At 45.4% G+C, this 25,608-nt stretch overlaps 1 protein-coding gene across 2 annotated transcripts in view; it reads left to right on the top strand.

The window, feature by feature from the left end:
- Positions 1–25,608, top strand: part of LOC119375492 (spectrin beta chain, non-erythrocytic 2) — a 220,566-nt gene that overhangs the window by 191,367 nt on the left and 3,591 nt on the right. For both annotated transcript variants that reach the window (XM_049411038.1, XM_049411039.1), the window contains exons 60-75: positions 470–595; positions 3,257–3,387; positions 5,184–5,370; positions 8,795–8,995; positions 9,951–10,046; positions 10,875–11,009; positions 13,761–13,943; positions 15,062–15,253; positions 16,129–16,284; positions 18,374–18,591; positions 19,089–19,377; positions 19,888–20,070; positions 21,090–21,212; positions 22,145–22,348; positions 23,449–23,670; positions 25,212–25,491. In XM_049411038.1, the coding sequence (XP_049266995.1) occupies positions 470–595; positions 3,257–3,387; positions 5,184–5,370; positions 8,795–8,995; positions 9,951–10,046; positions 10,875–11,009; positions 13,761–13,943; positions 15,062–15,253; positions 16,129–16,284; positions 18,374–18,591; positions 19,089–19,377; positions 19,888–20,070; positions 21,090–21,212; positions 22,145–22,348; positions 23,449–23,670; positions 25,212–25,491 (2,926 nt within the window). The remainder of the gene's footprint in view (positions 1–469; positions 596–3,256; positions 3,388–5,183; positions 5,371–8,794; positions 8,996–9,950; positions 10,047–10,874; positions 11,010–13,760; positions 13,944–15,061; positions 15,254–16,128; positions 16,285–18,373; positions 18,592–19,088; positions 19,378–19,887; positions 20,071–21,089; positions 21,213–22,144; positions 22,349–23,448; positions 23,671–25,211; positions 25,492–25,608) is intronic.

A 25,608-nucleotide genomic window follows, 5' to 3' on the forward strand; every position in this document is an offset into this window, starting at 1 on the left:
CATGTTTAGGATCCATCAAGTACAAGCTCAGTTGATTGGATTTGTTGCATGCTCTAAGCGTTTTCTCCCTCCTTTCATCCCAGTGAGCGCATGAAAGCTACACGGCGGAGGATGATAAGGGGGCAAGAAGTGCTACGTCTGTACGTAAACGTGCGTCATGACCTCGAGCACATTCTTGTTTTCTTTGACCGTGTGGCTCACTTTCAGTGTGATCATGAGTGCTCTGGTAGGGCGCAGTGTGTGTTCATTGGCGCAGACTTGTGTGCATCCACCTTTGAGGTAGAAATGTGGCTGCTTTTCTGAAGTTGTAGCCGACTTCACGTACCTTACATCATGGAACCATTCTAATAGATCTATCGCTTTCAACTGTTTATCTCTCAGGCAAAACTGCAACATTATTTATTCTGTGTTTTTCCAAGTGGAAAGTGTGTTAATTTTAACGCTGCTGCTTCATTTCTTGTTTCTGCAGGCACTGTTGTTTAACTGGATGCTTGACGACTTGCAAACCTGGATGGATGACGTCGAAGTGCAACTACAGTCCGAGGACCACGGCAAGGACCTGACGTCCGTCCAAAACCTTTTGAAGAAGCAGCAGGTAAGGAACATCACTACATCTGCTTTCCATTCAGTTCTCAGTTAAATTGCCCTGTGCTAAGTTTCTATACTCTGGAACATGTTGCATGTGAAAGCTAAAACAGAATTAGTTTTTATCTTTGGTTGTTCTATTTCTAGACTGGTTTTCAATAATACGATAAACGATCCATGTTTTGGAAGTGCCTGATGACTGGGATGCCATTGCAGTGCCGAAGTGATTTCATAGAGTCTCCTTAGAGTCCGTAAGTTACTCTATAGAAGTCTGTATTCTGTACAGTCCATAAATTACTTTGCAGAGCTTAGAATAAGGATGTCTAAAGAAATCCTTTGCAGTACGGTTCTTTGGACATCTTACCATGATCGCAGGTCAGAAACGGCACTAATCGAAGCTACAATCGTAGCCATGTTTGACTGCCTTGCTACCTCAAACCAGCTCTCTAGTGCACTAATCTGCTAGCAGCCGTAGCAGTTTCCGAAAGTCCGCTTCACCACAATGCGGCGATGTTATACGCCTAGTGCGCGCCGACGGAAGTGCCATAGGCGGCGAACTCAATCATTGCTTTCGGGAAAGCAAGCAGACGGCCGCCGTGGTTTCCTACGTCGTTGTACGTGTGTTTCCGCGTTGTTCACGTTTCCGTAGTGAAATAAGCAACGTTCGTCGTATGTGTGGTGGCCGAAACTTCAAGGGATGTGGAATAACAATTGCTGTGGAGTGGAATGCTCAAACACCTACAAAAACGCGCCCGGAACACGGTTTTACTCACTTACCGCAAGGCCTCCTGAGGAAGAGCGACGGAAGCAATGAATTGCCGCTGTTCGTTGGCAAAGACGAGCCGCTTCGTCATTGTGCGGGTTAACATGTCGCTTCTTGTTCGAATGCTTTCGTTCTGCCATATCGTTGCTCGCTGGATGCACTCGATCATGTTGACACTGGTAGACGACCAACGTTATCAGCCTGAGCATGCGTTGGTTCGGTTCGACCGCCGTGCAGGGCACTTCGCTCAAACGTTCTATACTTTAGAAGTGTTGTAGTTCGGGTGAGCTGGTCATCCATGAACTTAGCTTGTACTAGCGCGGTACATGTACCGCGCTATTACAAGCTAAGTTCTATATTTATTATTTACAGAAACAGAAATGCAGCAATGGTTGACTTCAGAAAGAACAAGAAGTGATTGAGACGTCACCTTTGTAAACAAAACAAAGCGGATGTTCACCACGAGCTGCACCTCATAGCTGGATCTTGTTACGCTGGTCTGCGCGACGCACCTTTGATATTCACCAGCATGACGATTCACTCCACGCGGACGTTCGTTCTCCTCCGCAGTCGGTCATCACATGTCTTCTCGGCGACCCTCTTCAAAACTTGTCACTGTCATCTCTTGATACTTAACTCACAGCACTAGATCATCAAACAACACGTCTTCTGCGGTCGAGCGAACGATGCTATCACTAGAACGACATAACTTCTTCGCCGACTAACTCCTCACTGACTGACTCTGCCAGACTCTGCCCCTGCGCGCTTGCTGCTTGCTGCGCTTGCATTGCCTGTATCGGCTAGGTGCGTATGATTCGTCTGTGCGTAGAACAGCGAAAGCTAGAGAAAGGGCGAGATCCTCTCACCGATTCGTCTGCGGAATCAGACGGCGCCGCTGGCTCGGCTTTGCTTTCTCGAATATCCCGATCTTTCGCGTTCGTTGGCTGTGTCGGTGGCGTCTTCTGCGAAGAGGGTAAGAGGCGCGCGGGCGCGCTCCCGGCGCCTTTTTATACTTGTTTTTTCGATGCGCGCGCTCTGTCGCGCACGAACCGTCGGCGCCAGGCTTTCATGCCGTGGTTCGAAATCGGCGACGTGCGCTTAGTTAAGCGCTCGTTCGTGACAAACATCGTGCACAAGTCCACTTTCGTAGAGGCCCGCGCCTTTCCTGCAGCTGCCAGTGCAGAATTAGTTGTCTGGCACCCGCACGAAGGGGAAATAGCAGCCGCGAACTTCATTCATCTCCTCACAGCAAAGCTGTGCAAAGCGCTGTCGTCTGCTCGGCTTCCCACACGTACTGTCGTCGGCGCCCGCTAGGTGGCTATCAGTGGCGCCCCTGTAGGCGGTGCACAAGGCGTATGCGGTCAGGCATGCGCATCGTATTGTGGTGAAGCATACCACAACTGGAAAGGGCCCACTGTCGCAGCACATTATATGTGTGTTACCTAATCGTATGCGTGTAAACCAACCATCTTGTGTCATGGTCAAATAATGAGACGCCTAATATGTGTACTGGAATGCTTTCACAACTATTTGATGCTTGGCTGTGGTCATTTGAAACATTGAGGGTGGTAAAAAGCTGTGCACTTTGTTTAAAGGAGTGACCAACTTTTCGCATGATTTCGTGCTGCCAAGTGATTCTGAAAATTCTGACGTCTGTATGCGGAACAATCTGTCACAACTGCTGCACTAGCTGGCTGTGTTTGTCACAATAAGAGATGTCATTAGACAATTTTAGATTGTCAAATTGTTTCGAGTGCACTTTATAAGAAAGTTGACGACGGAGTAGTGCCATATATAGTACTTGTATGGTCGAGCGTGCAACTGTCCAAAACTTGTCGTTAAACGCAGTTTGTTCTTTTTTTTATACGCACTGCTTCTTACGGAACGCTCTTGCCTTCATTTCTGCAGCTTCTCGAGACAGACATCACGAACCATGCCGAAATGCTGGAGCAGGTGAAGGACCAGGCTGCCATCTTTCAGAAGAACGAACACTTCCTTAGGAACGATATTCAGGAGCGAGCTGATGCTATCGTCAAAAGGTAGCAGTGTGCTCACGAAATTTTAGGAGATATTATGGTTGTCACGATCTCGAAATGTGGCCTCTGTATTTCATGTGCATTTGTTTCTTTATTTGAATGTGGCCGCATTTCACTCACAAAAAAATCGAAGCCAGTTCCATGCCTCTGAAATCTGAGTAAACAGCGGAGCAGGCAAGCAAGCGCCACCAACTGGCAAATGCAGTTTGAGTTCTTTCTTCTTTCTTATTTCTTTCATCTCTCTCTTTCTTTATATCTTTCTACACTCAAACCTCATTATAACAGTCTCATCTGCCACGAAAATAACTTCGTTGTATTCGAAAATTCGTTATAAACGTTTATTTGTGACACTGTAGCTGTGACAAGACTATTCTTCATTTACTTCGTTATAACCGATAATTCGTTATATCCGAGTTCGCTGTAACGAGGTTTGAGTGTACATCTTTTTTTTTTATTTCTTCTTTCTTACTTTATCTCTTTCTATATTGCCCTCTCTCCTCCTTTCCCTCCTCTTAAAGGAACCCTGCAACACTTTTTTAAGTAATTGTCGAATGGCTTCAGTAAAAGAGCTTATTGCCTCACTGCCTCAAAAATTTTTAGAATCTGACAAGTACGAGTGGAGTTACAGGTATCCATCGCACGCTTCAAGCGCTTTCACTCTCCTTTTGTACAAGCGAGTGCGCTGAAAGCTACGCAGGGAGGGGGGTGACAAGGGGGCAAGAAGATTCGTCCCTTCGTAGGCGCGTCATAGCCTTGAGCACTTTTTTTTCTTTTTTTCTTTCAATGTGAGCACGAGCACGCGCGCGGGCACATGGTGGCACCCCGCGGTGGCCGCGGTAACTATTGAGCTCACGATGCTCGTATCGGCCAATGGTTGTGAATTTTGGATTTATGGCGCGGTCGTTTGGGTTTGTGGCATCATTTGTTGAGAGAAGAGGGAACGATTTCTTGCTGACTTTGAGAATTGTAAATTTCAGGCCGCATGCTCCGCTATAATGCTTGGCTCTGCTGTTCTCAGAAGCCTACTGAACAGCAGAAAGTTTTGACCATGCTGAAAAAGTGTTGCAAGACGCCGTTAACCCTCACATCACTCGTCCTGTTTTTGGCGGCGTCATTGTCCGCTGCTGGTGTCCGTAACTGCTATAGCATGAAATGAGAAAAAATGAAATGAGAAAAAAAAAATATCCAGGATCGAATAGGATTTGAACCCGGGCCCTCTGTGTAGCTGTCGAGTATTCTACCACAGAGCCTTGCTGGTGCTCGAAACTCCTTCCCAAAAAGACCCTATATGGATGTCGTGTCGGGCAAGGAATCACTTAACATATGTAATATAGCGTCGTAGAAGGGTAAAATAACAACCAGGCCCCACAAAATGCAACTTATATAATTAATGCTTCCAACCCATTACAAAGCTATAATTCATCTTCATCAGCCACAGCATCAACAAAGTGCACATAGTGCTTTACAGATGTGTAGCGGGTACCTCGCTTCTCTGCAGAATGACGAATAATGGCATAGTGGGCACTTCCCTACTTCACAAAAATTATGACTTATGGCGTAATGGGTACCTTGCAAGTGTACTTGTATTAGTAGCCCCCAAAGAGTTTACAACGGGCTCTGGAAAGGCCGCTCTTCCAGCTTTCAGTGTGACTGTGACTGTGCTGCATGTTCCGTGCAGGCCTGGCTGTTTTTCATTTACTTCTTTATAACCGATAACTCATTATATCAGTTTTTGTTTTACCAAGGTTTTGCTGTTGTTCAGTTTAGCTTGGGCTAAAGTCATAGCTTGCCACGTGCAGGTACACATCTCTGCACGAGCCCCTCCAGATTCGCCGGGAGAACTTGGAAGAAGCCCTGCAGCTGCAGCAGCTGCTTCGGGACGTGGACGACGAGATGTCGTGGATACGGGAGAAGGAACCGCTGGCAAACTCGGCCGACCTCGGCACGAGTCTGTCGTCGGTGCAGTCGCTGCAGAAGAAACACCAGGCAAGACAATGTGGACAATCCTGTCTTCTGCCAGCTTGTTGGACCATTGCTTTATCAGTGAATCAATTACTTGATTAATCAGTCATTCAATTGATCGATTGATCAATCAATAATTCAGTCGTTCACTCAGTTGGTTTTCATTGCTTTATAAGGTATTTAAGGGGGGACGCGGCTTTCGTATCGCGAAAAATGGCAAAAAAATCGATTTTTTGAAAATCACATTTTCAGTTTCTGTAGCCCTTTTTATATCCGATTCCAAAATATCTTCACCGAAAACCGCGTAGAAGTGCTTTAAAAAAATTGTTGCGCCTGCCGAGGTGGCGAAAATTATTGGGGAAATTGCAAAAAAACACTGATTTTCAAAAAATCATAGCTCCGCAACGACGCCACCGGGCGCCGATATCTTGGGCTCATCGGAAAGCGCATTTCTCCGTCTTCAAATTCCCCGCCGCAGCTGGCTCCTCCCTTCGAAAACAAGCGCACAAAAAGCAAATGTTCGAAGGTCGTTTCGAGCCCTCCGATTGGCCGCGTCCGCCATGTTGCCCCAGCGCGCCTCTCCATTGGTCTGATGCTCGCTCCGGGAGATCGTCGTCTGCAGCTCGTGCGTCTCGAGCTCACAGCTGTCGAAAGTCGCGCTACTTCGTTGCGTGTTCGCAATCGCTCTGTGTTCACGGCTCGACGATAACTTTGAAGAAGAACTACGTTTTAGTTTGGAGCTACTAGCGGAAGCTCGGTGGGATTACGATGGCGCGCCGCACTCGTAGCGAACATCGCAAACGCGCGTCTCGGACCGACTTTCTAGCGTTGACTCGTCGGATCCGTGGTTGGAGATTCTGCTTATGCGCACTTCGGACGTCGTGACGAAGAGGATCGCAGGATGACTCTTTGTACTCGCGACCACGCATTACGTACTTTGAAACATCGGGCACCGCGGCCGGCGCGTCTACTGCTCGGAGTCGTCACTAGGCCTAACTCCGCTCACGGCGTCGGCACGTGAGACGAACCTCGAACTTTGCGGGCAAGAGCAACGCGTTAGCGGACTCGCGGCAGTGTGCTTCTTCGCAAGGAACGAAGCGCTTCCCCCGCCGGCTTCTCGGTACAGCGGATGGTCATTTTATGCATCGGCAGCGGACCCCACGGCCAAGCTTGTCGCGCAGCGGGCGCGCGTCGGCGTCCCGCAATGCGAGGCCAAACACGTTGCGCGCCTATTTTTCGTCGCCGCACCTAGGTATATTGCGCATCGTCACCGAATGCCGCCACCCAGCACATCGCGTGCCGACTTCCCGGACTATGCGGCCGAGCACTTAGAGGTGAAATAAAGCACTGGTGATGCAATTTAGGCGCGCTTGGGGCCCTGCTTGGTATCGCCGTAAGCGCTCATGAATCATCTGAAAAAATAAAAGCCTCGCAGAAAACCGTGTCCGCGACCGGGTGAATGATGAAGCGCATCGCAGGCGAGGTTTACAAATTAGCTTGACGAGTGAAACAGGGAGATGAATTCATATCTGCCCAGTTCGCGTCTTGAATAAACTGCTAAGGAATTCCAACTGCCTGTTATTTAGGAGGAAGTAATAGGTTGCCATGATGAGAGCCGCTTTTAGTATCCTATAAAAATGATTCAATGATCAATTGCAATCAAGACTGTTAATTATGTTAATTAGAGCATGAATACAAGAAAGCTGGCAAATCATCATAGTACATGACCTACTTGAATTACAATATCTTGTTTTTTGTCATGTCTATTACACCACTTCATAACTTCGTTTAAAATTCATGCTACATGTTCTTTGTATATCAGAAAAGGATTTTAAGAAAAAAGAAAGAGAACAAAGGCACAACCGATGAAAGGCCACATGTGCAGGAGGTCCAACCTTATAAAACACCTTAAAGATCACAATCTTCTTGTGTTTTAGAGAAGCAAGGCACCTCGAACTAAAGACAGGGCACTCAAGAAAGTGCACATTACGAAGGACTCAAAAGATTACGACCCCAGTGCCTTTTGATGAAGTAATATCGTTGGTACAGCTTTAAAAGCCGTTTTCTCAAAACGACTTTTCTTGCTTCCTGCTTCGCTTGTTCCGCTGATTTCTCACTGACCGCTGGGTCTATTTCAGTTCCGTTTTTTGTTCTATATTCCTTGAAGCACAGTTCAGGGCGTGACATTCTTGCTTTTTCAGTATGGCGTTTTGATAATTAGCTATTTGACGAGTTGCACAAAGCCTCAATGCCTGTTGCGCAGTCACCTCATGAAAAAGGAAAACTAAAAAAAATTTTGTTGCAAATAAAAAAATCTAAGAATGTCACGCCCGCAATCAGACATCTTAGAATGCATAGCACTTTGAACGAGTTTCCTATCACATTTTTTAAGCGAGTCAGACTCAGAACAAGACCAGAAGGTGAAATATATTGTAAATCAAAAAGTTGTAAAGATATATTTTTGAAATTTCTACAGTAGCATTAAAACAACATTTGAAATAAGTGTGCCAATTTTCATCAAAATCCATGAAGAAATAAGAAAGTTGGTACCGAAAGCCACGTCCCCCCTTAATCATTCACTCAATCAATTGATTGATCAATCAATCAATAATTCAGTCAGCCCATGAATCAATCGATCGATCCATCATTCAATGAATAACTCAATTAATCAGTTAATCAATCAGTTTTCGTTGCTCTGTAAAGTATTCAGTCAGTCAATCAATCAATCAATCATCTTGGTTGATACAGCGCACACGAAACGACGACGAAGTATAAGAAAACACAAGACAGGCACCGTCGTCGTTTCGTGTGCGCTGTATCAACCAAGATGAACGCATACCAACTCGCTCAATCTTCCATTCTCATGCAATCAATCAATCAACCAGTCAGTCAATCAATGGTTCGATCGATTTTCATTGTTCTATAAGGAAATATCTTACAAGTCAACATATACAGAAGGAGGTTCCATACTAAGGAATAAATTGGGACTGCCTGTCCACAGTGAACACAAAATGTTATGTTGAAAGCAGCAGTAGCAAGATGGTAGTTCACTGAGTATTAAGCATATTAAATGTTCGAGTGAATATGCAGTGTTTTGACAAACATAGCTACTTCTCCGGCAGAAGGCTGTGATGTCTCTTTGGGTTAGTTATGCGAACTGCTGCAAAAGTAATAAAAACCGACTGTGTAGCAAATTTTGTATTTTAGCTGTTTGTTTCAAGCTAACCAACATCGCTAAGTTTCAGAATACAGATGTGCTGCTTCTAGCCTTCTAAACGCCTTCAATGAGCTCAGTTAATTTCGTGTTGGCCGTTAAGGGATTACGAAGAAAACGTATATTAATTTACAGTTCGTTTACGAACTCTAAAGGTGATTTTTAATCAGCACAGTGGCGTGTGCTGATTGGGATCTCACGTAACGAAACTTTGCAACTTGTGCACTTCACCAGGGATTGGAAGCAGACATCCAAGCACATGAGCCCCTGGTGGCCTCCGTCGGAAGCAAAGGGCGGCAGATGATCCGCAGTGGTCACTTTGCCGCCTCCGAGGTGGAGAAGAGGCTCACCGAACTCCAGCTAGCCTGGGGCAGGCTCAAGGATGCGGCCAGTGTCAGAAGGCTGCGCCTGCTGGATGCTTTGGAATCGCACACAGTAAGATATTAGCGTCGAACATTTGCTTTCTGGCTGCTCTCGTAAGCCTTAGTGGATCGTTACAGTTAGATGATGGGCAGCCAATGAAAAATTTGAAGGCCTTTGCTTGACTGATCCTTACGGTTAACTCACGGACAACCTATGGACAACTGGGAATGCCTTGACTGTCTTGGGGTACCTTGATGGATGATTATGGCTAGTCGACCGGCAGCTTGGGGAGCTTCAGCTGTCTTGATGTGCCTTGATGGGTCCCTATAGGTAGCTGTCAGGCACCTTGCAGACTAGTTGGTGGCCTTTGTACTGACATGTCTTAGTGGACCTTTAGTAATAGCTGTCAGGCAGCTTATGAACAGTTTAAGGGTCTTTGGCCATCTTGATGAGCCTTGATCCTAATAGCTGACCGATGGTCAGCTCATAGACAACTAATGGTTCTTCGATTGAGCCAGAGGGCACTGATGGATCCTGGTACCGTATATACTCGAATGTAACGCAAATTATTTTTCCAGATTTTTGCTACCTAAAGTCGACCCTCGCGTTACAATCGAATACCAAAATAACTACTATATCTTCTTCCTAGACGCAACGAAAAGTCATCCCTCGCGTTACAATCGTGGCAGCGCTATAATCGAGTAAATACGGTACTTAAATGACATTCAGCTTGAGCCTTTGGCCATGCTGTCAGGCATTTAATGACAGATAAGGACACTGGGTTAATGTTTGGCTGCCTTGGTAGGCCTTGATGGGAGTCAGTGGGCAGTTCAACAGTTTATTCCTATTTAATAGCAGTTTTGAGTGATTCAGCAGAATCTGCATATATGGCTCTGGTGGACAGAACAATGGGCGTTTGGGTGTCACAATCGGAAATACATTGATATGACATGCATTCTTGTTGGAGTGGCACGGCTTTGCGTGATAAACAGTTGTTACTCACTGCCTGTGTAATACCACATTTCAGTTCTACAGCGAAGCTACGGAGGCCGAGGCCTGGATGGAGGAGAAGTTCCTCGTAGTCAACAGCCCCGACCTCGGAAAGGACGAGGATTCAGTTCTCGTAAGTCAAACATCTTTCATGCTGCTTTCATTACAGCGGTGATATGAGAGATCCAACTTTTTGCAAACATGTATGATAATTTTGTGCCCATAACTCGTACCGAAAATTTAAGAAGTTTTCGGAAAAGACTCAAAGTATATATACTCTATGTCAAAGACAGAGAAAGAGAGAGGCTTTATTGACAGACAGATAGCAAGTATGTAGCAAGTATGCAGATCAGGCGTACAAACATTTGTCAGAAAGCGTCTTGCACGCCAGAGCCTCGTTATGTTAATGCACAGACGTGCATAATTTACGCAGTACATCAGTTGGGTACACAAGCACATTATGCGGACCACTAATTACAATGATTGATGCATGAGGACATTTTGATGGAAATTTCATGCATAACAGTCGTTATATTCACATGCAGATGTGGATCACGTGATGCTCATATGCTCTAAGTATAGTAAATTTTAAAACGTAACGTATTTTACAGGTTATCACTTGCGTTCTACCGAAAGTCAAATCTGCTACTATTCAAAGTTCTCTTTGAACCAAGAAAAATGACATTTCTAAATGCCTTGTTTCAGTTAAAAAAATATTGTGCATGTTAGTTGGGTCATGACAAATATGCTCAGTTTTCTTTATAATATGTGATATGTACCATTCAAATTCAATTCCAAATTATTCGACCAAATCACTATTTGCTTTTAAAATTTATTATTTGCACAAGCCTAGTCATTTGTATTTACACACTTTTAGGTCAAGGAGTATTTCTGGAGGCAATACACTTATGCAACATCGCTTTTTTAATGATCGCTGTTTTGTGAAACGTCTCATCTGCAGGCACTCACGAAAAAGCTGGATGGAGTCGACCGAGACGTTGACGGCTTCAACGCCAACATCACTCGGCTGATGAAACAGAGCACGGAGCTGGTGGACCGGGGACACTTCGACAGTGCCAACATCAGCGCTAAAATGGTGCGTGCCCCAGCTATAGGTTCTCTCGCATCATTTTTCACTAATGACAAAATGGGGAGCAGAGTGTGTGTGTATGTTAAAGGTTGGGGGGGCGTTGCTAGCAAGTTTGCTATTTGCCCTGCTATTTGAATTATCTACCATTTCGAGTTGAGAAATTTCAATTTATTGGGATTTGAATTTACCGCATTTACTTTTTGCTCCTCGCTATTTTTCTATTTCTACACTTTTCTGTTGAATTTTTTAGAATACGAAGCTTTCACCTTGCTTAGCATCCTGCTCTGTAAATAATGGCTCGAAATAATTTATTCGTACAATAGCTAAACAAAATGAAGTGTAGAAGCAATTTTCCTTGGTCCTTAAATGCCGATCGATATTATGTGTAGCTTTCAACTATGAATGATCAGTAGTTCTTCAGGAAACATGAAACACCAGCATGTTAGTTTTATGTAATAGCTCTTTATGAGCTGAGATTCTAGATCATAACCATCACCGCATTGTTTATAATATTCTTTTGGTAAGCGTGAGGTTGAGGGTTTGATTCCCAGCGATGCCTGCTGTATTCAGATGGAGGCAGAAGTAAAAAAAACACTTGTTCATTACATTTTGGGTTGTCATTAGAGGAACCTGGGTGTTCAAAATAAAGCTCACATCCCCTTCGTAGCTTGTCAGTTGTCCTGAAACGTAAAACAGATGGATTTGATGTAATTTTGATTGGTTTCTGGGTTATAACACTACAGATACACTCAAACCCCATTATAACAAAGTCACATCTGCCACGAAAATAACTTCGTTATATATATATTTTTTTTATTCAAAATTTCCTAAAGGCCCTCAACGAGGGTATTACATAGGGGGACATTTTACAATAAATTGTGAAAAATAACAGAGTGAGAAAAACGGTAAAAAGTGCAATCTTGACAATTGGCTGGTATACATAGTCAGAAAACAACAACAACAACGACAATGAAGTAAATGCAAACTACAACATACTGAAGTAACTAGACACAAATGGTAAAAAAAAAAAAGGAAAAGGTGCAAGCACAGTAGGCAGTTACTGAATGCCTACGCAAACAGAGTACATGAAGTACACAATACAGAAGGAATACCGCTACAATATGCGAAATGAAAAAGGAAAAAAGGTGAAAAGAAATGAATTAGGTAGGACACCACGTTTAGGCAATACGCTCAGTGCGTAGAAGATCTTGAAATTTTGTTATGTTTTTTTCGGTAGCTACGTGCGATGATAAATGGTTCCATTCAATGATAGTGCGTGGTATGAATGAATTAGAGAAACGATGAGTGTGACATATGGGTCGTTTGACTTTGTACTGGTGATCGCGGCGAGGAAAAACGACTGCAGGGGGCTGAAAGAAATCGTCAGAAAGAATTGAATGATGGTATAGTTTGTGAAAAAGCGAAAGGCGAGCTGCTTGGCGACGATGAGATAAGGGTTCAAGTTCGGCGCGATCTCTTAGTGCAGTGATGCTTGAATGACGTGAGTAATCTGAAAAAATAAAACGCACAGCACGGTTTTGCAAGGATTCAATATTCTGGATAAGATAGGCTTGAACTGGGTCCCAAATAGCTGAAGCGTATTCGATTTTTGGTCGAACGAGTGTTAAATAGGCGAGCTTACGTATATAGGGAGGGGCATTTTTTAGAAAATGTTTGATAAGACCGAGTGAACGATTAGCTGAAGCAAGGATGACGTCAATGTGATAATGCCACGTGAGATCTGATTGAAAGTGAACACCAAGGTATTTATAACTAGAAATAAGTGTTATTTCGGCATTATTTAAAACGTAAGATGTTGGTATGCGGGCATTACGTAGGGTAAATGACATTAACTTTGTTTTGGATTCATTCAGGGTCATTAACCATGAAGTGCACCAAGTATTAATATTGACAAGGTCGGATTGAAGGAGGTCACGATCGGCATTACTGGATATGTTACGGTATAGTACACAATCATCGGCGAATAGTCTAATATGGGACGACACACAATTAGGCAGGTCATTAATAAAGATTAGGAAAAGCAACGGACCTAAAACACTACCCTGAGGGACACCTGATGTTACGTTCACATAATTAGAATGAGAGTTATTAACGACTGTGTACTGTGTTCTGTGCGAAAGGAATTCTTTAATCCATGCAATAACATTGGGGTGAATGTTAAGTTGGGTTAGTTTTAGTATAAGCCTGTGGTGGGGAACGCGATCAAACGCTTTTGAATAATCCAGAAAGATAGCATCAACTTGAATACCAGAGTCTAGTGATGAGTGCAAGTCATGTACAAAACCGGCGAGCTGAGTGTCACAAGAATATCCTTTGCGGAAACCGTGCTGTTGCTTAAAAATGATAGTGTGTTCCTCAAGATAGTTGATGATTTGAGTGTAAATGATATGTTCCAGTAGCTTGCAGATTGTATTGGTTAAAGAGATTGGGCGATAGTTGAGTGGAACGGAGCAATCACCGGACTTAAAGATGGGAATGACTCTGGCCACCCGCCAGTCGTCAGGAATGATACGAGATGCTAAGGATTGGGAGAAAAGGGCACACAGAATGGGCGAGAGGCTCGATGAGATATTTTTCAGTATCTTGTTGTGCGAAATATGCGAAAATTCGTTATAAACGTTTATTTGTAACACTGTATCTATCACATCACTATTCTTCATTTACTTCGTTATAACCGATAATTCCTTATATCCGTGTTCGTTATATCGAGGTTTATTGTGTTTGACATTTGAGCAGAAGGACCTGGAAGAGCTGTACACGAGGCTAAAGAAGCAGATTGCTGAGCGGCGCTGGAAGCTGTCCGAGAGCGCCAAGTTCTACACGTTCCTGCGGGAGACGGACGAAGTTCTTCACTGGATTCAGACGCAGACAGCCATCGCAGGCTCGGAGGACTATGGAACAGACCTCGAGCGTGTTGAAGTGAGTAGACAACTGACATTCACACGCACGTTTCTCGTAGTCAGCGTATTTACGCACATATACGTGGCAGGAATTCCAAATTTAATATCCTTGAAAGCGAAGGCGTGTAATCGTATTACTCTGCCATAAATTAACCTACTGTAGGGCCAAAACCTGAAGGATAACAAAGCTTCAGGAATTCTCGGAAAGAATCTCAGAACTCTAGGATGAGTGATGGCACAAAGCATAACATTGACAGGTGGAAACACTGTTGCGTAAATTAAACTTCAAATGTGAATTGATTATATTCCAACCTAGATTAAAAGATATATCGGGTACAGTTCAGTGGCTGAAGCAGTGTGTAGAATTAATTAGCTGTATGGTACACATTAGCAGAATCAGTGTTAAGACATGAGAAACGTAGTATTGGGTGGCTGAAGATTGGATGTGTGGATTACAGTGGCAGGTTGTGATATAATGAAATCAGTTAAAGTAGGATGACCATAATTTGAGATCTCTTGAAATGAATCCTTTATCCCACGGTGTAACTGAAGCGGTAGGATGACTGTTGTGACGATAAAATGCCAAAATGTGATGTCGAGACAAAACTAAGCCAGAGCGAGCCAGCACGTTTTGTTAAGGTGCAGACCTGGAGCATGGAGTTTGACTTTTTGCGGAGATTTTGTTTAATTGCAATGCTTTTTTTCTATGATACGGTGAACACGTGACAGTTTTAAAAAGCAGCGCATTTTTCTGTAGTGCGCATTCAGTTCTTCACAACGAGCTAGCTTAGCGATGTGTACTTCTTGGATCGGGCTGGTTAGTACATACTGAACTTAAGACGATGAAACGGCGCAAGAAACACTGGTCGTTAGTCAGTGCCATTTCTGCCTCTCCTCGTCTTTGTCTTAACGATACGAGAAACAGCGCGAAACACGGGACAGTGAAAGAGACGAACCAAGCGCTTGGTTCATCTCTTTCACTGTCCCGTGTTTCGCGCTGTTTCTCATATCGTTGAACATGTACCAACCGGCCCAAATACGCGCCTTTGTCTTGTTCCTTGCGTTGTTTCGTCATCCAAGTTTAACGATGTGTATATACGATGCGAGGTAAACCTGATGACCTGTTGTGGCGTGCAGATCCTGATGCAGAAGTTCGACGTGTTCCTGACGACGCTGCAAGGCAGTGAGGACCGAGTGCGGCTGGTCCAACAGCTGGGACGGACCCTCATCGCCGAGCGGCACCCGCAGAGCGAAGCCGTCGCTAAGCGCTGCACCGAGGTCGCCAAGCTCTGGGAGGAGTGCAAGGAGTGCGCGGCCTCTCGGCAAGACGTACGTTAGTTTGCTGACACTCGTTTACCAGCTTTGGTTGGCAGCTGAACTTTGATATAACGAATTACCAGATATAACGAACAGCAAGTACGGACATAAAGAATTAAGTAATATAGTAAACGGATAATATGAATATGAACAATTAGCAGTTATAACGAGAAATGAATGCAAATAGAAAAAATTAGCGGATGCAATCACCGACAAATACAGTTACATTGAAACCCAGATGTATAAAATCTGAAGGGAAGTCATGAAAAAGTTCTATATATAGGTAATTCCATGTATAAATATTTTATGTGTCGAAAATATATTCAAGGGGATTTTAGAATTGTTCGATATACACAATAATTTGCTATATGTGCATTCGATAAATGCGAGTTTGACTGTATACAGAACAGATGGATGTAACAAACAATGTTTGTGGGTATAAAGAGTTAGCGAATATAAAAAACAACAAATACGGATATAGAGGAATAGAAAATATAGCAAGCTACAAGCACATATACATTGAATTATCGTGTATAAAGATTCCTTATTTAGCGCCAAACTTTTGTAAAAATTTTGTATTTGTACATGTTGCCGTTGGTATTAAGCGATAAGTAATTTATAGTTTTTTCAGTGCGAGAGATTGAAAAATTCTTTGTTTCGAATGTTATGATGTTATGATATAATTTATGTGTTATGGCAGCCATTGCATGTTATATAGGCTGTTAAGTAACATTAACGCCAACTGTTGTGATGCTTCGAACCCTACCCATGAACGAAAGAAGGCAAGGTGAATTTAAGGGCTCGTTTTTCCTTGTTAGACACTGTTAGAATGCTACCTGATGCTTGATTTAGATGTCTCCAGCACTTCCTTTTGACGCCTCGTGCAGGCTTTGGCTGGAGCTAGACAAGTGCACACGTTCGACCGCAACGCGGATGAGACCATTAGCTGGATTTACGAAAAGGAAGCGGTGCTCCTGAACGAGGACTTCGGTCACGACCTGGAGAGCATACAGGCGCTTAGCCGACGTCACGAAGGATTCCAGGTAGGCCCCGCATGATGTCTTTTCGATGTCGTGTTGTCACTGATGTCGGGCTGCTTATGCAAGACGACTTTGAAGAATCACAAACAGCCAACCGTCAGATACTGCGCAAGCGTAATTCTTTTGCTTATCCAACATACAGCAACACTGGGAAACATTAGCCATCATTTATCTGACATTAGCCAACACTAATCACTATTAGTTATCATTTTGACAAAGGTGACTACTCTCACTGGTCAATGTTTGCCCTCATTAGCTAGCACTTGCTGACATTAGCCATTGGTATCCAACACGAGTGAACAATAACCAGTGCTAACTTGTGCTAATAGTATGCAAGTGCGGTAGGCCAGGATGCCGGCCTTACAGCAACTGCAGTGGCCTACTTTCTTTCTGCACCATCTGTTTTTTTTTCTTATGCTTTGACACTAGAGATTTTTAGCTTGTCTGGTATTCCGGTGCAGGCAAAGGGGTTTACGGAACATCGGGTTGCTGGGCAATCATATCGACATCTTGTGATGCTTGGTATAACCACAGTTATAGACACATTTGTTTGTTTTTGCCTAATATGTCTTTGAGGGGAAAAAAGTTCAAAAATGCAACTCAATCAATTTAGGCAGCTGCCTAGAATTTATACCACCGGAGAAGTAGAATTCACAAGGTTTCTGCAATAACAGTTCTATGCTTGACTGATTCATCTAGGCCCCACTAGATGGCACCACCTATCCGGCCTCTCACGTTTACGCCTTCGGTATCCGCTACAGTCGACGTCCGATTTCCCGGACGCCTGAAATTCCGGACATGCCTGATTTCCCGGACTCATCTGTGGCACCGTCAAGTTCCCCGTAGAGTCAATGTATTAAAAAGTCCGAAATTCCGGACGCTTATAGCCTTCGCCATCCGATTTTCCGGACTTTTTACTGTTAACCGCCGACCCAAAGTCACCACCGACGCCGCCATTTTGGTTGTTTTCATTTTCATATCCTTGAACCCACCATACTCGCATCAGCAGCAACGCCGCACCGCGCCGCGGCTGCCGTAACCTCGAAACCGCACGTGTCAATCCGTTGCCAGCCGTAGCTTAGCCAAGCCAAACCTCACTGTGTTCGTTCACGTGTTGTTTTGTCAGCTGTGCCAGCTCTGCAGTCGTGTCTGCGGTTGATCGTTTGCTGCTGCGCGCTACCTTCAGTGATCACGTTTCCCGACCTTCAGCATCCACCGAGTTCCTCGCTGTTTCGTGCTGCGCTTTTCGTCGAGCGGATTCGCCGTTTACAGCAATGGCACCGACTGCTCCTTCGTCTTCGTCCGCGCCTTCGAAGCGCACAAAGCCACCTCGTAGGCTCACGATGACGAACTGCCATCCGCGGACGTTGCCTTCGACGATCTGCGCGCTGGCGGCGTGTTGATTCCAGCCGAGATAAACCTTGAGGGCTTCGCCGACGCTGACAAAGACCTCGAGCTATGTGCGGAGTTGACCGATGACGAAATCATTCATCAAGTTACGGAGGATTCCGATGACATCGAGAACGAAGAGCCAGCTCCTACACAGCCAACGAACACGGAGTTGACGCGAGCACTTATGACACTGTCATTGGTGTACAGCGGCAACATGACGTTGACTGAAATTGAGGCAGACATAATTGCGGGCAAGCGGACCGTGCAAAAGAAAATAAGCGACTTCTTTGCGCCCAAGTGCTGACCTATGAGGTAGTGCCGGCCACGTTGTATTTTTTTTATATAAACGGCTCTTTTCAGAGCCACCTAAACAATGCATTGGCTGAATTGCTATGGGAATCTTGTACTCCGGCTGTGACCCTCTCCGTCAGCGAAAAATACCTACCAAAAATGTGCGTTTTCACGTGCATTCGTTTTTCCGGACTGCCCGATTTTCCGGACGTTTTCGCGGTCCCTTGAGGGTTCGGGAAATCGAACGTCGACTGTATAATGCTAATGCAAAGAAGTTTGCGGGCAAACTAAAACTCTCTATTGTCATGCACCCACTACGTATTTCCCAGGAGACGTAGCCAAGGAATGCTCATGCCTTTAAGAAAGTCTCGACAGTGCTTCTGATTTCTGTCTCTCAACCATGTCGCAGAGAGACCTGGCGGCAGTGAGGGAGCAGGTGGAGACGTTGTTGCGTGAGGCTCGTCGTCTGGCCGAGACGTTCCCGGACGCCCGGGAACACATCGAGGCCAAGCAGGAACAGGTGTCCGAGGCCTGGAGCACGCTGCTGAACCGCTCGCACCAGCGGGGCGACAAGCTGCATCAGGCCGAGCAGTTGCAGGCGTACTTTGATGAGTACCGTGAACTCATGTGAGTCTGTGTTTTTCTCAGTGCTGGTTGTTTCGGCTCATGCTAGAGGGCTGCGCTGCTAAGAGACTGTGGGCTTAATTCCCGGCAGCAGCGATCACATTTCAGTGGAGACAGTATCCAAAAAATGTTTCCTTGCTTGTAATCATGGGTGCAATAAACTACTGGTGGTCAAAATTATCTAGGGTCCTCCACTACTGCATTTCTTATTGCTGCAATATAGCCTTTGTATGTTAAATCCAAAATGATCAATCAGTCAATCCATCAGCTTGAGCTGCTGCCAAGGTTATTGTAGTTTTGTTGGCTTGTGTGCAAAGTTAGGTGTGAGTACATTGGAAAGTTGGGTGAGTTGGCCTTGACTTATGACTTGAAAAGGAGAAAAAAAATGGAAACACAAAACCCCGTGTTTTCGATTCCATCCTGTGCCGTCGTCTTTTTCTCGCCTTTTCACGTCACGAGGTGTAGGTGTTACGTTGACGTTTCGCGCGTCGACTTTCCAGGGCGTGGCTTAACGACATCACGGCCCGCATCACGTCGGACGAGCTTGCCAGGGATGTGACTGGTGCGGAAGCCCTCCTGGCGCGCCACAGGGAGCACAAGGCTGAGATGGACGCCCGCGCCGAGAGCTTCTCACGCTTCGTCGCAAACGGCGAGAAAATCATCGCCAGCGGCCACTTCATGGCCGACGAGGTGCGCGACCGCATTCGACGCCTCTCCGACTCGCGCAAGGCCCTCGAGCACACGTGGAACCGGCGGCAGGAGATCTACGACCAGAGCTTGGACTTGCAGGCAAGTGTTGCTACCTTGAACACATGCAAAGTTCTTTCTTTCTTGTTAGATACACCTTTTCTTTCAAATCGTTACAACCTGCTATCACATTCTTGGCATGAACGTGGCATGAACTTGCCCTCAGAATTACGAATAAAGAATTTAGTAAGGTGCAGAAGAGATGCTGTATATCAAGATATGTGCGCAACTTTTTTTGAGTAAAACTTCATCATTTGTTAGATTCAACCACGTGTGTTTTAGTGATTGTGATGAAGTAATGTCGTTGTTATCTTGTCAAAACTAACAGTGTTAGTGAACAAAAAAAGCAACAAGTTGCACTTAGAAGTGAGCAGCGAAATAAGGGGTTAGCAGTAATGTTTTGTTAGCAACTAGTTACTGCTGATCATTGTTTGTGCACTGGACTAATAATATGTTTGCCTGATGAAGTGGCAGCTTTTCGTGGGCTCGCGTCATCTCGGAGACACTTCCCGCAGTCGCCTTAACAAACATTTGTCTCCGTAAATATTGCAGCTGTTCCTCCGCGATGCCGACCAGCTGGAAACGTGGCTGGCGAGCCGAGAGGCTTTCCTCCGCGACGACGACTGTGCCGATTCCATCTCGGCGGTTGAGGAGCTGATCCGCAAGCACGACGACTTCATGAAGACCGTGGAAGCCCAGGAAGACCGCTTCGACACTGTCAAACGCATCACCAAGGTATGTTCGCTGAACCAAATCCAAATAAAGTGTAATTCTGTAACCACATGGATTAGTGTAGTGAAATGCTTTTCCTTCTTAAGTCCTTCAGATGTTAAGCAAGGATTTCATAGTTACGCACAGACAGTGCTCAGAAAGGATGTGAAACTAAAAAAAGGAAAGACATTCCATCTTTCTTTTTTCTTAGTTCATGTACTTTTATAGCAATGTTTAACAGTCACGACGCAACCTTTACTTAACCGCCCAACTTTCCGCACTTGTCAAGCAAGGCCCATTGAATGCCAAGTTAACGTTTCGACTCAGCGAAATCCACCTGCCACTTGTTGCATTCACCAACCAATCAGAAAAGTATCGAGAGACCTGTACTGAGTTGTAACTTCCTCCGAAACGCTTGTTGTTTAGACGCAAGTTTCTGTGCGTCGTTGAGGACAATGGCACTCATATAAAAGGTCATCACTTCATCACAAAGCGGTGGCTCTGCAAGCATCCCTAAGTGTGTATTCCGAAGTCCCTGTACGGTTTTCTCATGCTAATTTAGAATTTTAAGGAATGACAGGTATTTTTTTTTACCTGTTCACATAAGACACCACACAGCAGCACCGTTGATGTCTTTTCCCATTTAGACTATTAGACTTCTAAAGAAACTTGCAGATTGATTTGCAGTTTGATTTGTTTGTGGAAGATGCTGTGACAGTGCTTCTATGTCCTACCCGGTTAATTTTGAGTTTGCCTCTTAGGTTACGATGCTCTTACCATATTGGTACTCCTCAAATTTTCAGTGACCTTGCTGCATATACGCAGCTCATATGGTAAAGACACGTGTGTATGATATGTTACACAGTGCATACAATATATGTGTATGTATACAAACTCAGTATAAATTCACATATACTCATGCACACAAATACACGTGTGGAACGCGTTCTACATTATACATGACGTACAATATCTTGCAGCACTGTTGTTCCTAACATTCCTGTGATGTCATTGCACCCGTTCTCTCTTGTTCAACAATTCAGCTGGAAGAGGCGTTCAAGAGGTTGAAGCAGGAGGAAGAAGAGATGCTTCGGGTGGAGGAACAAAAACGTGAACAGGACAGGGTGGACGCCATGAAGCGCAAGGAACACCAGAGGATCCTCGACGTGAGTCTTCTAATCCTTTCGGGTGCTAGCCGTTAATTTACGCAAAGATGATGTCAAGTTCTGTGAATACCCGCTGTTCGGGGCAGGTAGAAATGTCATAATTTCGATGCAGTGCTATAGCAAACATTTCATATTGTGATACACGCACGTTATTCTGTCTGTAGTGCCTCGAATTTCTGTAATATTGCTTGTGGAGATCAAAGGTGCATTCTTAGTTGCTCCTCGCTTAATTCATATTTCTTGTAGTAGAAATCAGCAATGATTTCTTCTTAGTGCAAAAGACTTCTTAACAAGAGACGAAAAAAATGCGGCACACACAACTCGTCCCTTGTTAGAGAATTGTGGACTACCCATAGAGTTTCCTATAAATACACTAGAGGAAACTTTGGCACTAGTGTCTATGGTAGCTGCAATGCATGGCGCTTCAGCCAGCATGGGAATGATGGGTAGTACACGGATTTGTCTAAACTTCATTCTTTCGGCTCCCTCTGGCTCGACGTCGCCTGCATCCGCTTTGTCGCAAGACGAAGTTCAGCAAAAGTCAGCAGTTGCACTTCGCCACTTTAACTCTTTTTAGGCTCACCAATTCAAATCTGGACACGAAGTTCACAACGGTCCATTCTTTTATCTGAGACTAACGCCAAAACACAGCAATAAACAAAGCCACAAGTGCGTTCGAAGCTGTAAACACAAAGATTAGGCAAGTCCGCCTGCTACCCATCATTCCCATGGTGGCTGAACGATCGCAGCGCCAGAGTTTCCTCTAGGTAATTGTAGGAAACTCTATGGGACTACCAACTAGCCTGAACATGCGCATTTCTAACAAATCAGCGAAACGATTGAAATGTGGTGAATTTATTGTTTTCTTTCTACGTTAAACTCATTTTGCCAGGAGTTCTTATCAACGATTTCTTTTTCGTCGAAACTCGCAGGAACGCATGCGCGAAGACGGCCTGCGACGACCAGGACTGGACACTTCTCAGCTGAGCACCGAGAGCAACGGCGAGATCGCCCCGTCATACGTGGGCGGTTTGGTCAAGTCACCCTCGCAGAGGTCACTGGACAGTGACCGCAAGGTCATGAGCACGCTCTCGACGCCTGCCACGTCACCAGTCAAGAGGGCCGAGAGTATGAAGGTCAGTGGTGTACTTCTTCGCACGATTCATTTGAAATGTAGATAGTTTCCTACGAAAATTGCTATAGAGAAATTCTGCATTAGTGTTCTACAGAAGTTACAAGTGCAGCTTAGTAGCCACTGTAATTACTGCAGGTCACATGATCACACATTCACATGAGGTATAGAGAACTTGACATTGCAGAGGTAAGATATATACTTTTAGAGCACTATGCTATCACAGAAGCCACACCAAACACAGTCAACGCTTACACAATCTCTACACAAGCACCTACACAAACATCTATTCACGAGTAGCGCCTGTAAAACTGTAAACCATGTCTACGCACTGTGATTACTTAAATGCTATCACGTTATCATAAATGATTATCAGAAACAACTTTTAACACAATTTCTAAGATTTTTTTTTTTCTCATCGGGATAACTTTTCTTTTATCGGGATAACTTTCATTCATCTACTAAACAATGGAATCACCCTAAACATTGCAGATCTAGTCATAATATAAATCTACAACCCTACTAATTATGTACGTCATATTTCACCATAAACACTGATACCCTGTTTGTAGACCGCCATCACGAGCGACATTGTAAAATTTTTTCGTAGCTTAAATTTCTCAAGCGAAGCTTGTATTGCCTCAAGTGTCATTGGCACTGTAGGTGTGACCAAAAAAAAAAAAAAAAAATACTGGTGCCCACGAGTGCAAAGAAATGCGGCCCTCGAAGGTGCGCCAGTCACACGTGCATTTGTATGCGCCGTTTTGCAATAAATGATGCTCTCTCAATCAGGGGCTTGTCGGCGATCGGCCGTTTCTGATACAGCAATCTGATCTTTTATAGAGGTGACTCATCATTTGACGTTGCCACATTTCATTGTTGCCTATGAACGCATGACCATTGTTGTTGCCTGTAGCAACTGAAGTGTTGCGCTGCTAGGCTGTGGATGACAGTCCAATTCCGGGCATGGAGGAAAAACAGTTATGAGGGAGCATTGCGCAATGTGATAGAAAAGTAGTAAGTCGGGCATGCACACACCAAGCCCCATTTTCCCAATAGGGGAATGGCTTCTGAATTTTCGTTTTGCCGCTTTCCTTTCCTCAGGTGGAACTGGGCAAGAAACTGAAGCGCACCCCGAGCTTCACGACGCGGCGGCGTGCCCAGAGCTTCCGGCGGTCACGCACCGCCGCTGGCTTACCCGCTGTGGAGATGGAAGGCTTCCTTGACCGTAAACACGAGCTGCAGTCCGGCGGCAAGAAGGCAACCATCCGCTCATGGAAGACATTCTACACTGTGCTGTGCGGCCAGCTGCTCTGCTTCTTCAAGGCAAGTTGCTTTTCGCCAATATTTTTCATTGCAGCACAAATGCTTGAGCAGAGCAAGTACGAAATGTCCTACGAACGGTGCCTTGCAGAACCTCTTAACAAGTTGTTTCAGACTAGATCTTTTTCGAAAGATTGTTGTTTTTCTAGTTCTACTGCTCAGTGTTGCCGAGAGCACTGAGCAGTTCGCTGCTGTGTAATTTGCTTATGAAGACATGTCTACGACGTGGACGCAGGTAGCGAAGAGGTTAAAGGGGTCATGAACCACTTTTCCAAGTAATGATCTAATGGCCTCAGTATCGGAGTGTACTGCCTCCCGAATCGATTGCCGCAAAAATTTCTCGAATCCGTCAAGAATCAGCGGAGTTACGGGGGTTTGGCGCACGCTCCCAGCGCTTTCTCTCTTTTCTCGTGCCGGCGAGCGCACTGGAAGCTAGACAGGGAGGGATGGCATGGGGGAAAGAAGTTACGCCAGCGCGCGTCATGAAACGCGATCGCTCTCCCGCTGTGATTCGCTTGCGCGAGTGCGGCTACCGTGTACTGAGGAGTGTGGCGCCGGCAAGTGGTGGCACCCCGCGGCAAGAAGCGCATCTGATCCGAACGCCGCTCTCGATTTACGTCGGCTATCGGCCAATAAGCATGCTATGTCTCTTGCTACGTACAGCGGACAGACGCCCCGCCCACCGACGAGAGTGAGAACCGGCCTCTGTTTGAAAAGAGGGTGCCTGGGGAAACGGCAACTTCGCGCTCCGCTTGTGGCCATTACGCGGCGCGCACGACTGTAATATTTGGCAGAGCAGTTCATAGCCGTGTCAGCTTTCCGCAGGATGTGTTTTTTCAATCAGCCCAAGGGGTGCTTCATGACCCCTTTAAAAAGAAGTAAAAAATTAGCCCAGACTCACTGACTTGACATCGTGAAGGCTAATGAAACATCAAAGTGTTCTCAGTAACTTCGTCTTGCCTCGTTTCAATCTCAAGGTCCGATGCAAGCCGTTCACATCTAACCTCAGCTCCTCTCACTCGAAGCTATGGATTCTGCCCTCCGCTTGCACTTGGCTTCGGTATCTCTCTTGCGCGGGCTTCTAGATCAGAACGATGTCGTCGTTGCAGTTCACACGCCAATTCCTGTTGACGCTCCCGACGGACAGCTTCTTCTTCCAGAGAGCGCATGACTTTACCCATCACTGAACATTTGAGAAAGGCTGCTGGGTTTCTGCATCAGATGCGTTTTCCTCCTGCCTGCAAATGAACGTTAATTTAGCTCTTATTGCATAGTACACGGTCCGCGGGACGTTCAGGCTTTTTATAGACAGCCTCTTCATATTTAGTGGACCGGAGGTGACTAGTGAGGCTCGTCTAATTTCTGTGGTACATACCCGCAAGGAGCTGTGAGCCACATTATGCCGATAGTCCCGGTAACACCTCGACTATAAACAGCTTCGCTGTTAAAGCTTTTGGTGAAAGATTCAGCTAAGCTGTCTGTCAACCAAAACCTGTTGTGAGATCTTGACCATGACGGCTGTCACTCTCCCGTTCGCGTTCCAGGACAAAGAGGGCTTCGTGGAGAGCAACGCAGCAGCACCCCCCATCAGCCTGCTGCAAGCACAGTGCACGAAGGCGAGCAACTACACCAAAAAGAAGCACGCCTTTCGGTTGAGGCTGGCCGACGGCGTCGAGTTCCTCTTCGTGGCCAACAGCGAGACGTCCATGAGCGACTGGGTGAACAAGATTTCGTTCCACGCTGCCCTTCCGCCGAGCTTGCAGCTGCTCAGCTACGATGAAGCTCGCAAGAGCACCGGCCTCGGCACCAGCCTCAATGCCTCGGGTAAGCGCCGGCCACCTGGGCCTAGTGAAGTAGTGTAGCCGTATTGTCAGGTAGACGTCTTGTCGCGTCCGCACACGTCGCATTGCGTCGCCATCATTTGCTACTGCACGCGCTTTT

This window comes from Rhipicephalus sanguineus, chromosome 11, assembly GCF_013339695.2.
Source record: "Rhipicephalus sanguineus isolate Rsan-2018 chromosome 11, BIME_Rsan_1.4, whole genome shotgun sequence".
Classification (NCBI taxonomy): Eukaryota; Metazoa; Arthropoda; class Arachnida; order Ixodida; family Ixodidae; genus Rhipicephalus; species Rhipicephalus sanguineus.